Source organism: Perna viridis, chromosome 12 (genome assembly GCF_037379345.1).
Source record: "Perna viridis isolate PV_CMFRI_1.1 ecotype Kerala chromosome 12, ASM3737934v1, whole genome shotgun sequence".
In the NCBI taxonomy this organism is placed as follows: domain Eukaryota; kingdom Metazoa; phylum Mollusca; class Bivalvia; order Mytilida; family Mytilidae; genus Perna; species Perna viridis.
In genome coordinates this window covers 28,682,445-28,695,192 of record NC_142456.1, presented here as the reverse complement: position 1 = coordinate 28,695,192, position 12,748 = coordinate 28,682,445, and the positions used below count along the sequence as shown (strand labels likewise).

At 32.8% G+C, this 12,748-nt stretch overlaps 1 protein-coding gene across 9 annotated transcripts; it reads left to right on the top strand.

The window, feature by feature from the left end:
- Window positions 1–668: 668 nt before the first annotated feature.
- On the top strand, window positions 669–11,864 carry LOC148601926 (uncharacterized). Of its 9 annotated transcripts, none has more exons than XM_088555830.1 (12): window positions 669–787; window positions 1,601–1,666; window positions 2,365–2,446; window positions 2,722–2,904; window positions 3,186–3,335; window positions 3,774–3,843; window positions 4,018–4,106; window positions 6,060–6,168; window positions 7,607–7,713; window positions 8,318–8,671; window positions 10,330–10,388; window positions 11,536–11,864. In XM_088555830.1, exons 2-11 carry the CDS (start codon window positions 1,610–1,612, stop codon window positions 10,377–10,379), a joined length of 1,251 nt encoding a protein of 416 aa, XP_088411956.1. In that variant the 5' UTR covers window positions 669–787; window positions 1,601–1,609; the 3' UTR covers window positions 10,380–10,388; window positions 11,536–11,864. The 9 variants fall into 9 exon arrangements, with proteins under 9 accessions (XP_088411956.1, XP_088411955.1, XP_088411957.1 ...); XM_088555829.1 differs by lacking the exon at window positions 669–787 and adding an exon at window positions 830–894; XM_088555831.1 differs by lacking the exon at window positions 669–787 and adding an exon at window positions 1,147–1,182 and having other exon boundaries at window positions 3,186–3,290.
- The last annotated feature ends 884 nt before the right edge of the window (window positions 11,865–12,748 follow it).

Sequence of the window (12,748 nt, the reverse complement as noted above, 5' to 3'; positions counted from 1 at the left end):
TCTAGAGGCAATCCCAAGTGGCAGATTTTAGGACAAAGGTACCACCAATAAGGAGATAGAAAGTATCTGAAGGCAATTTCAAGTGGCAGATTTCAGGACAAAGGTAAGTATCTGAAGGCCATCTCAAGTGGCAGATTTTAGGACAAAGATACCACCAATTAAGAGATAGAAAGTATCTAAAGGCAATTTCAAGTTGCAGATTTTAGGACAAAGGTACCACCAGTTAGGAAATAAAAAGTATCTGAAGGCAATCTCAAGCGACAGATTTTAGGACAAAAGTACCACCAATTAAGAGATGGAAAGAATCTAAAGGCAATGTCAAGTGGCAGATTTTAGGACAAAGATACCACCAATTAAGAGATAGAAAGTATCTAAAGACATTTTCAAGTTGCAGATTTTAGGAAAAAGTTACCACCAGTTGGGAAATAGAAAGCATCTGAAGGCCATCCCGTTACGGATTTTAGGACAAAGGTACCACCAGTTAGGAGATAGAAATCATCTGAAGACAATCTGAAGTGGCAGAATTTAGAATAAAAGTTCAACCTAGTTTATGTACCTAAATATTCTGCTGATTAGGATTTCCATATTTACAAGTTATTTTCCGGGTTAATAGTATTTTAGTGATAAAAGGTTAACATATATTTTCTTCCTCATAAGAAATATTTGTAGTGTCAGGTTTTTCTTCTTTTGGAATTGAGCAGTAAAAGAATTCATTTGATGACAGACCATTTTAAGTTACTTTCAAATTTTGAAAAATGGTATTCGTGTTGTTCATTACAAAGTTGGGGTAATTTGTGCGATCTTTGACCTTTTTATATTAAGTGAACTTTTTGTATAAGAATACATTTAAAAGGTTTTTTACATATAAATTGACTTCCGCTAGTAGAAGACATTGTGAGTACATTTTTCAGCATGTATTTTTATTTTATCATTTTGATAATTATTAGAGAATAATTTGGTAAAGGAAAACATTTTCAGTTGACTCAAAACAGTGGTTGACACATAAAATAAATCGTAAAGCTTAACTGGTATTAGCTTTATAGTTTCAATTTTGTTCTTTAGGTCTTGATATCGATCCCACAACAGCTTACTACATATAATAACTGAGATATTTAATCTTTTAAAAAATGATATGCTACCTGTATAAGATTTACATTTAACATGTATTTAAGCATTCTTGACGTAAGTAGTTAACAATTAAAATTGAATTACATGAAGTGCTTTGAGAAAAACGTTTCGTTTGACGCTGTAAGTTATATAAAGCAAGTTTAAAATACATAACTGTTAGACGTCATATTTCTAAAGAATGATTAACTTTATGTTTAACCTAGACTTGCTACACGTCCCTCTTTATTATAAATATGACACAGAAAATCTATGTATTTAACCTCTCTGATAACACCACTACTAATTTCTGTAATAATCATTCGATTTGCTATCAGAGGGATACATGCAATCAATAAACATTTTCATATATTCTTTAATATAAAGAGAGGGACTTATAGCAAGTCTATGTTTAACCATCTACATTGTATTATAATGACTTATAAATCATTTTATCAATTTTATCTAACGTTAAATGTACCCTTGTTTTTTTAAGACTGTCACAATGGTAATTAAATATCTGCACCTGTACACATTTGTTTACCTGGTATTCATATCTAAGGTGGGTTAATCGATAGTGATACAAGGAAGTCACGACTTTAAACTAGAAGAACTTCCATGACCTATTTCCGTATCCGTAACTAATCATGTTGTCTATAAACACATTTCAAGCAAAAACAAACTGTTGGATATTAATTAAATATTCCGGTTTCCTAGCATCTGTTGCAAGTTTTAAAGTTTTGAAATTTAGGTGTATCCAGTCTATTATGTCTAGTTGTGTTGCCATTTTATCCTTTTTTAAATAACAGCCACTTATTAGTAAAATAAGTCTGACATGTTTTGTTTCGTTCTGTTCAACAAGTCAGCTGTAATATTTACGATATGCAAATCATCGTTGTAAAAGATCTATATTATCGTTTAAATAAATTACTAAGAGTTAAAAGACAGTCTGGTACTTTCGTTACTGTGTTATAGATGCTACCGCATATAACTTATCGGGGTGTGTTTTTAGAAAATTGGGACTATTGATTCTGTACATACGTTGTATAAAGTAAAAGAGCATGATTAAGAATTATGTCTTAATTGGAATATATATTTGCAGATACATTTTCTTGGGAATTTATTTTCATTAATTTGTTCTACCCATGAAATAAACAAAATTAAATCCCAACTAAACTTTCAGCTTTTTTTCTATAATCAAGTATCAAATATGTAACAAAGATTTATGTTCATAATAAAAAAAAGATAATGTATTTCTAGGTTAACATTACCAATGGCCTAGGTTATATACGTTATAACAAAAGCAAATTACAATGTATTCCTGTCGAAAGCTGTGGTCCTGGTATGTACAATAAACTCATTAAGATTAAGTTCTTGGTAATCACTAATTATTCAGGCAAAAAAAAACAACGGCATATACGAGAAATAATACTTCTATTTTGATCAAAGGGGGACTATATGATCAATTTCGATACACAACAATACAAAAGTTCGGGAACAATGACATTTGGTTCCCAAAACCCTCTATATTTAAAGTAAGAAGTCCGATATGGCGCAGACTGTGAGCTGTCGAAAAATTCTATATAAATCTTTTTCGATAAATGTTATAATTTCAAGGGTATACCATTAAACAATGCAACACTCCCTTTGGACATGATGAATGTGTTGAGTGCCCTAGTGGACAGAAACAGCCATATTTTATCTATGCAATGCAATACAGAAGTAAAGAAGGACTGAAAACATTATATAAACCAGAAGATACTTCTTGCTTCACACCTGTAAGCCAGTGCTTAGATGAAGGTAACGTCCAATCATCATTGCAATTTTATTGATATTACCAACTATGATATAATTGAACATTTGGAAAAATAGCATCGGTAAAAAGGAAAACACATCAATGACCAGGAAATGTCAATTACTGCATGTTTACAAATTCTTCACAAAACTTCTTTCAAAAATGTCCAAGTAAAATGGTGAACTGTTTAAAAACTTCTCATTTCTCAAAACATTAGATAGTGTTTACCTCTGTTATTATAAATCATGCTACCTTTTTTATACATTGAATGTACACATTGCTTTAGAACTACAGTATCAACGGCATGCGAAAGAGAGCTTTTGTGACACACTCTCAGGATGCAAATGTCGAACTTCAAAATGCTTTTATGGAGACCCATGCTTATGTAAAAGTAAGAAAACATGTAGAGAAAACCAAACTTTGAATGATTTCGGAGGTAAATAAACGAGCAATTATTATTTACTATTTATTTATGAAATCCAGCATACAAAGACTGAAGTTACTGGTAATTGTCTGAATATTTGATAATGTCGCACGAAGTTGCGAGTGTAATTTTTATTTAGTAAATAGAGATGATATACGCCCAATACTATACTTCAGTATTTATTGTCAGTAAATTAAAAGTATCATTTTAATTAATTTCATCAAAATGTTTTGTTTGTTCTGATTACCCAGTCAACGGTTGCATAAATTTATTCTCTTTGATGCTAACCTATAAGGCTAAATGATAAATTTGACATGTATATTTATATTGCACTTTTTATTTGTATTATCTTGCATAACACCATTTGCACATAAAAGCTTTTTTGCATATCTATACTACATGCATACATGGGAATACAGAATTTCATATTTTAATATTGTTATTTAATAGAATGTGTGCAATGTGACGAGTGCTTTGAGAAACCTAACAACGGGTGTGGACCATGTACACCAGTGAAGGGGTAAGTAATTGGTCATTCTGAATGAAGCATGATAAAAGTGAATGATTGACAATTTCATGGTAACTTGTTTAGATATTTTTTAATATCAAGGGATCTTGCCTGTATTTTGTATTACAATAGAACATTGATTGAAATGGTTTATGACAGGTTCTGTGTGCCTTTCTTTTAATACAGCTGCACCATTCAATTACACAGTGGAGCAAAAACAGACTCTCTTAACACTCTCTCTACATATTACCCAGAATCTAATACGAGAAAAACAGGTGAGGATATTTAGAAAGATTCATTTTGTGTTCTTAGAACTAATATTAAATTTTCTTTGCACCACATATTTTTGTATTTTGTTAATTGTATATACTAAAACAAAAACGTTAAGTGTCAATAATAAGACTGATACATTATATCCTTTACGACAAACGGTTTCGATTATTCCGATTAGAATCCCTAATACTGTATAAGTATTAATTTTTGCGGTTGCTAAATTTCGCGGATTTTGTCATGTAAACATATTCGCGGATATCAATTTTCGCGATTACGAAAGAGTAATCAAGGGATCCAAGGTTATAGCGGTAATCAAAAGAATGTAATCCAGGAACAAAGACCAGACATGGAAAATAGACATACACAACAAAGAACATATAGTAACTAAAATCATACATACAAAGTAACAAAAACAACTCGGACTCCACTAAAAACTGGGAGCATGGACCAGGTGCACCGGTAGGGTAAGAAACACCCGAAAAATTATATAAGCGCAATACAGTGTTGAAAATCGATTTGCAGGTACTATTTTTCGCGCTTTACTGCTTATCGCGAAAATCGCAAAAATTAATACCTTTACTGTAATAAAATACATACAATGCTACTCAAACGTCTTTAACAATACATTTGTCCAGTGTGATGGACGCGTTCTTCAACAAACGACCGGCATTCCAATAAGAACAAATTGTGCTCCTCTACTTGCTGACCTATTTCTTCACTCTAATGAGTCTGACATTATGGCTGATCGGATCCGACAGAAAGAATATCGTTTAGCTAGATCCTTTAATCTGGTTCCGCTATGTAGATGGCGTATTATCGTTGAACAATCCAAGTTTTGGGGATTTGATACAACACATCTATCCTAAAGAACTTGAGATAATGGATACAACAAACACTGTGAGATCAGTCTCATATCTTGACCTACATTTAGAGATCGATGGTAAAGGAAAACTATTGACCAACCTTTACGACAACAAGATAACTTTCAATTCAGAACTGCCAACTTTCCTATCATTTGTGGCAACATCCCTTTAATACCTGCGTATGGAGTTTTCACATCACAACCCATACGTTGCATCTCGCTAGACTTCTTACAATTAGGCTTTTGGTACAGGGTTATGTTGGTACAAGATTGAAGTCATCACTACAGAAGTTTTATGGTCATCATCATGAACTCACTCGTGGATCGTTACGGTGTATCCATGTGCAACATGAAAACTGGTTTGTTAAACGTGTCATAGTTTTCCTTTCCTCTTTCGTCTACCCTGGACTTGAGTTTTTATAAGCAACTCGGTGGGTATTTCTTGAAAAGGAGAGGACGCTTAGTCTACCGGTGCACCTGGTCCATGCTCACAGTTTTTAGTGTAGTCCGAGTTGTTCATTTACTTTTGTTACTTTGTATGTATTATTTTAGTTACTCTATGTTCTTTGTCGTGTATGTCTATTTTCCATGTCTGGTCTTTGTCCCTGGCTTACATTCTTTTGATTTCCGCTAGAATCTTGGTTCCCTTGATGTCCCCTTGATTACCCTTGATTCTCCTGTACATAATTTATCTTGTAAATTACAAATTACTGAACCTCCGCTGAACCCTCTAGACACAAGGAAATTTGGTCGACACGCATTTAATATTTATTACTCGGGTAGCCTTCGGCTATCATAGGAATTACTTTACCGAAAGTTAATAAGCCTTTATTTTTATTATAAACATAATTTTAAATGCTGTTTTGCGTTGTAAGTTATATGTATACCTTGGAAGAACAAAACATAATTTGTTTTATCTTAATTTCTATACAATGAAATCGAATCGACAGGAAAATAGATCATAAAGATAACCACGTATTATCGAAATATTTAAAAGCACTCACACAGGTAATGTAAAAGAATTAACTATGTCTCTTTGATCTTTTAGTTTTTTGGTGTCATACTAATTATTAAATTTCATTTTTTTTAAAAGACCTCGTCACTCATATAGTTCAGAATACATCAACGGAGTCTGTGAATTTTAAATCTGAAACAGAATCTGCAATTACCCAGCATGACCAAACGTTTGGAAAAGTCTTTGTGTTAGTATTCTTGTACTTGTAATGTATTTTCTGTAAATAATGCTTTGCAGTCCAATGCAAATTTAACTCCTTTATTAATTATACCACTACACTTCATTTAAACACAATAGTGACTTACATATGAAGGGTATACTGATAGAACATAGCCTTATATGTTTATACAACTGAAAATAATGAAGGTGGAATCGTACCGAAAGAAAATGTTAAATAAAGTACCAGAGGCATATACTCTAATATTATACTTTTACGATTTTTATTTGCTTACTTTCTCAGATAAAACTGCCGGTCCATATAATACCATATGGACCGGTGATAAAATAATATGGACCGCCTTGCTTTCAAATTAAGATCATAACGTCATAATTTAAGAAGTTTTGTATGTTTCGCTTTTCTTCATATGAATAATCTGGAGTAAACTATATATAAAAAAGTATAATACAGCACATAGTTCATGCTACTTCGAGCCAAATGGCAATATATGGACCGTCGGTCGCCCCAACAAATTCAATAGACCTCAGTTACGCTTCGGTCTACATAATTTTTGGGGGCGACCAACCGGTCCATATATTGACATATGGCCGTTAGCATCATGAACTATTTGCTAAATAATTATAGTTGTTACAGTGTATCGTACCTAATCATTTCTGCAAAAATTTAAAACCAATTCTGTCATTGATTAAAACAAGTTCAAACATATGTGTTATACCAACGAATAATTTGGTGCTAGACTCCTAGCTTTGTTTGCCCTGTATATAAAGTCATGATATTTCATTTTTTTTAATAAATTGTCATTAATATTCAACATTACGAAGTTTATTAGGTAATTGTCACATTGTAGGGATCCTGATATCAAGTTAACAATGTACCTAGATATATTGAACTTGATTATAAAGCAAAGAAATCATCTATTTTAATTACATCGCAACACCGATAGACGCTTAACATCGTTGGTACCGCATAAAAACTTTTAAGGAATTATATTGTTTTGCATTCTTAAGTTCACTTTAAAGAAGGATAGAAGGTAGTGAAAACCACAATCTAAAAGCGCCTTTGAATGGTGTTTGTATGGTTGGTTCACAAAACAATGTACGGTATTGTTTGTAAAAAGAGTAATCAAGGGAATCAAGATTCAGATGAAAAATAGACACACATAACGTAGAACATAAAATAATCAAAATAATACATACAAAGTAACAAAATCAAATGAACAACTCGAACTCCCCTAAAAAATGGGAGCATAGACCTGGTGCACCGATAGGGTGAGTGTCCTTTTTTAGAAACACCTACGGAGTTCCTTAAAAGAGAGGAAAGTCCGGAGTTGCAAATAGAGAAAAGGAAAACTGTGACTATAATAATTAATTCAACAGATTGTTTTTTTTTGTATTTTTTGTTTGTTTGTTTGTTTGTTTGTTTTTTTGTTTGTTTTTTTTTATTTCAGTGTGATAGCATTGTCTGGGTTTGTCTGTATTTTGATTATAGTAACAACCATTCTAATTATTAGACACCAAAAAAGGGAAACAACATGCCAAATATTCAATGCTATAGGTAATATACTTATTATTATTAGGCAAAATATATACAAACAAAACTGTCATTTCATATGTCGCAATTTCTCTTATTTTACTTTTCGGATGGATGCTTTTTTGCTAAAACAATTTGGAGAAAAAACTAATGGTTGACCTACCATCGAATTGAGTTAAGTTGTGTCAAAGGATAAAAGTCACAGGTTATTGTAATTAGATTTATTTACATCTTGTCCATTTGTTTGGTCAAAATTTATCAATTTCACCATTTACTTTTACAAAAATCTAGTATGTGGTAGTGAAAATCGTATTGACGCAAACAATGACGACTGAGGAGATCCTCTTTGGACTCAGGCAACTAAGACAAATAAAGCAGGTCTGTCGATTCAAAATGTTTAAATAGCATACCCTTATATACCATGATATCTGGTCGTAGGTGCTGTTAAGTAGGAAACAATACCTTAAGATGTAAATGCTTTCATTTAAATCCTTTTCATTTAATTCATTTTTTTAATAATGTCCGTTATGATATATTAGGAGTACTTTGTGTTAATTAATATGCGTTTTTAGCGTCTCGTCGTTTTGCCCATATTTCTCCTTTATTTATATATATCTTTTTTATTTAGACCATGGACGCAAAGGGCAAACTTCATTTACAGAAAACGGGAGAATAACAACATCCCCCACAGACCATGACGAATGCCCTTCAACAATTGATGAAGACCTATATATATCTCATAAATTATCATCATGCTGTCAAAATACCCAGCGAAATTCAGCTAATTTTGACACTCATAATAAACAAAAGCCCGATGATAGAAATGAAAATTCTGACACTACTAATGGTTGTCAACAAGATGCTAGTTTTGAACTTGAAAAGGCACACCTTTTAGATAATTTGACTGCTACTGAAATGTTCAAGTGTGATGCAACTGAATTAATTGAAAATGGTTTACAACCTACAGCACCTGGAATTCAAGGTACCTGATAGATGATATTAACTTTTATTTCCTCATGAAGTTCGATTTACTTGAAAGATAATATTAACTTGCATGTATTCCTGAAGTTGAAATTACCTGAATGGTAATATTAAATTACTTGTATTACATCAGAGATTAAGGTACCTGATAGATATGAAAGGCAATTTTATTACAAATTGATTGTGTAAACTTTCCACAGAATGATGATCAAGTTTTCTGGTCGGAGATGATAACCACAATCGGAAATTGAAAGATGTACGCTGTTTTTCAATATCAGTTTTGTGAATTCATTTCTCGCACACCCTTTTCTATATTTGCTAAGAAAGTTTTGTTCCGATTCCCAGTCATTAACATTGGAATGCTTAGGAAATGGGAATATAAACATAAATTTATTAAAATATTGAAAGGAAAGCTTTTCGTCTTTAAATTGTTAAATTCTAAAACTGTGCACAGTTTCTTTTTTCCATTGGTATATTAAAACCGTTTTCGGTATGACATGATTTGTGTCAATATTGTATGACTAATGATGTACCGTGGTTCTTAACATCTGTGGCAACATCCCTTCAGCACCTGTGTATGGATTGTTCATATCACAACTCATACTTCATGCAAGAGCTTGCCAAAACTACGCAGACTTTTTGTATCGCGATAGACTTCTAACAAATAGGCTTCCTGAACAGGGTTATGTTTCTTCAAGATTGAAGTCATCACTACAGAAGTTTTATGGTCGTCTTCATGAACTCGTTGATCGCTACGGTGTATCTGCGCCATGGAAACTGATTTGTTCAATGTGTCATAGTTTTCCTTTCCTCTTTCGTCTACCCCGGACATGACTTTTTTGAACAACTCGGCGGGTGTTTCTAGAAAAGCAGAGGACGCTTACCCTACAGGTGTACCTAGTCTATGCTCCCAGTTTTTAGTGTATGATTTTAGTTACTTTATGTTCTTTGTTGTGTATGTCTGTTTTTCATGTTTCGTCTTTGTCCCTGGATTACATTCTTTTAATTACCGCTATAACCTTGGTTCCCTTGATTACTCTTTCAACCCCCCCCCCCCATGGGAAGAATTGGGATTGATATTACATAAGATGAGGACATCACTTTTTAGTAGGTTTTATCTGGTCTTGAGCTGGAATGGCGGTAATTATCTAGTAGTTCTTTGTTTGGTCATATGTGTAGCGTATAATCAGTTTCTATATTTCTGTTTTAACAAGGAACTCTTTTTGAACTGATTTTAGGTGTGTTTAATTGTTCAATATTCAGTGGCCTGATTTAAGAGGTCGGTTGTGATCACGCCTAAGTACTTTAAGGCCGCCGCATTTTTTCGCGCTGTCTGCCGTCAGAAGTTTCAGACCTCTGTATGTATTGTTTCGTTTTCAGTTTCAAATTACTTTTTATGATGCTGGAGTTTTTAGGGCAATCTTTATCGCTGTACCTGTGTATACTGTTGTTTTAGGACTAACTGTAGCCCACCCTGTTGTGTAAGGGTTTCTCTGTCGTTCAATGAAGACCCATAGGCGGCCTTGAGTTGACATTTTTCATCCTAGTGAAGTTGTTTTCTCTTTGACATACTCACTATTTCCATTCTCGTTATATTAAAGCAATAAATTAATAAATAAATTTCAACTGTTACTTCTAAAACACATTCCTCTTTTAAAGGGATCGGTGATACTGACCTTTCTTCAGGCTACTACCTTTCTATGAAGTAACTGAATGAGGTATGTTTGCACAATTCATACACCTTCCATATTAGTTTGAAAATTGAAGTATGATATATGTATTTATTAGACCAATTTTACTCAATCCATAAAGATACCTTTTTGGAGATTATAGTGATCGCTATAGAAATTGTATTGTTCATTCAGAAATCGTGGACCGTTATAGCAAATCATGAGAACTGATTGTTCATTGTGCCATAGTTTTACTTTTTGGCTCATCTTGAAGGCCATGTCAGTTTTTGTCATTACTTGGCATTTGCTTTTTGTCAGCAACAGGGTCAAGTCACTCATTTCTGTCAAATTTCTTAAAACGGTATGTGATATTGGAAAATAAATGTGACCTCCCTTCTTCAGCTTAAAAAAGCTCTACAAAAGTCAGTATTGGGTCAAAGTTGCCGGGAGACTCCTTACTAGATGCTCCCAGTTTTTAGTGGAGTCCGAGTTGCTCATTTGCTTTTGTTCCTTTGTATGTATGATTTTAGTTACTTTATGTTCTTTGTTGTATGTCTGTTTTCCATGTCTGGTCTTTGTCCCTAGTTTACATTCTTTTGATTACCGCTATAACCTCGGTTCCCTTGATTACTCTTGTCATTGAAAGCAGAAATTTGATATCACCTGAAAATCAACTTTTTAAGATTTTTCAAATTATTTCCTGTTATCAAGAAAACCAAAGTTACTGATTTTTATATATTTCACTGATCTCTAGATTATAAATATTTAATGAAATAAAATTGTGAATATGGCAATACTTTCAATACCGAACAGGTGAGTGATTCGATTCGGGCTCTTCCAAGGCTCTTGTCTATTCGTCTACCACAAACGTGATGTTTTATGAATAACTAGGTTGATATTTCTAGAGAAGCATAGAGGACGCTTACCCCACTGGTACACTTGGTCCACGCTACTATTGCATAATGGAATTGGAGTTGCTCATTCACTTCTGCTTTTTTGTACGGGTTATTTTGGTATTTCATTTTACTTGATGTGTGTGTTTGTTTTCTCTGTCTGAGAATGCATTCTTTTAATTGTCGCTCTAATCGTGGTTTCCTTTTTTACAAAAACTATCATCTGCAATTGTAATTATCCAGATAGAAATTATTCAAAAAGGTCTTATTTTTTACATTTTTTATCATTTTTATCATTTTAGGCAAAATTTGTGCATCTTAAGGGAGAAATTACTCGATGAATAACAACAACGTTTTGCAAATTAAACTAAGGTGAACAAGTTTGATTTCTAATAATCCTATTTCTGTATTAAGCACACAATCGGAAGTTTACATTAGGTAGTGTTATATGTGTCAGGTATGTATACTTAAGCAACATCGGACTTCGAGATTGATGCAGCACTTACATCATCCAGACGAATGCATGATGAATGATCATTTATTTTATGATTTTTAAAATTTGAACTGAATTATTTATAATAGATAATTGTTTTAAAACAATTTTCTTTTAAATAAAAGCTTCTTTTTTGTATTATTTACTTATTGTACTACGTATATGTTATATTATAAAACAAACCATATTAATACGTGGGCTAATGTATCCCCACCCCCGTGAACACCCCCCACTCATCAACCAAAATATGATTTTCAGGTACCCTTATACATCCCATTTACGAATTTTTTTGTCGCCAAAAAAAATGAAGCATTTTTGTATTTTTTATACCTTGTTGAGGCAAAAATCTATTTTTAAAGTGTTTTGCTTCTACGAACCACTACTTTCAAAAGAAGGAAGTAAACTACATATAAATCATCATGTCGTCCAATGTCTCAGCATTGTATGGCTAAATGTCTCAGCTTTACAGTGGTAGTATTAAGAAAGTTGCAGTAACACTTGGGATCTTGCGGTAAAATGAAAAAATGTACCCCTCCCCCTCCAAAAAATCGCTTAAATTGACATATTTTTTAATGTCAAAACCCCTAGAGTATTTATGCTTCAGTGGAAAATGGCTTATGTGGTATTTTCTGTTTAGTATTATCACAATTTATTTTTCTGGGGTTCTTTTGATGGTTTTTGGCGATTTTCGTTTCGAATTTATCAAAAAAAGCGAAAAATGGGCATTTTCGATTTTTCGGTCAAAAGTCACATAAATTCGACTTTACAAGTTATTGCTCCTCTAAACCGTCTCAAATTTATCACCATTCGATAGATAATTTAATTTTCTACATAAATGAACCACGAAAAACTATATTTCAAAAACGGATTTTCAAAAAAAGTTAAAAATATTATCCCTACTCCTAGAAAACTGGTCTCAGTATCAAACAGAATTCTTATTCACAGCATACTGACATTGTAGAACTCACATTTTAGGCATTCATAATTACGATAATGATGTACATACTATATCTGATCAATTC

What these genes read in the sequence shown, in the direction of transcription:
- LOC148601926 (XM_088555828.1), top strand. Translation starts at nt 1,162, where the DNA reads ATGTATTTAAGCATTCTTGAC. An exon ending in ACCTGGTATTCATATCTAAG is followed by an intron (nt 1,667 to 2,364) that starts GTGGGTTAATCG and finishes ATGTATTTCTAG; the next exon opens with GTTAACATTACCAATGGCCT. An exon ending in ACGTTTGGAAAAGTCTTTGT is followed by an intron (nt 6,169 to 7,606) that starts GTTAGTATTCTT and finishes TTTTTATTTCAG; the next exon opens with TGTGATAGCATTGTCTGGGT.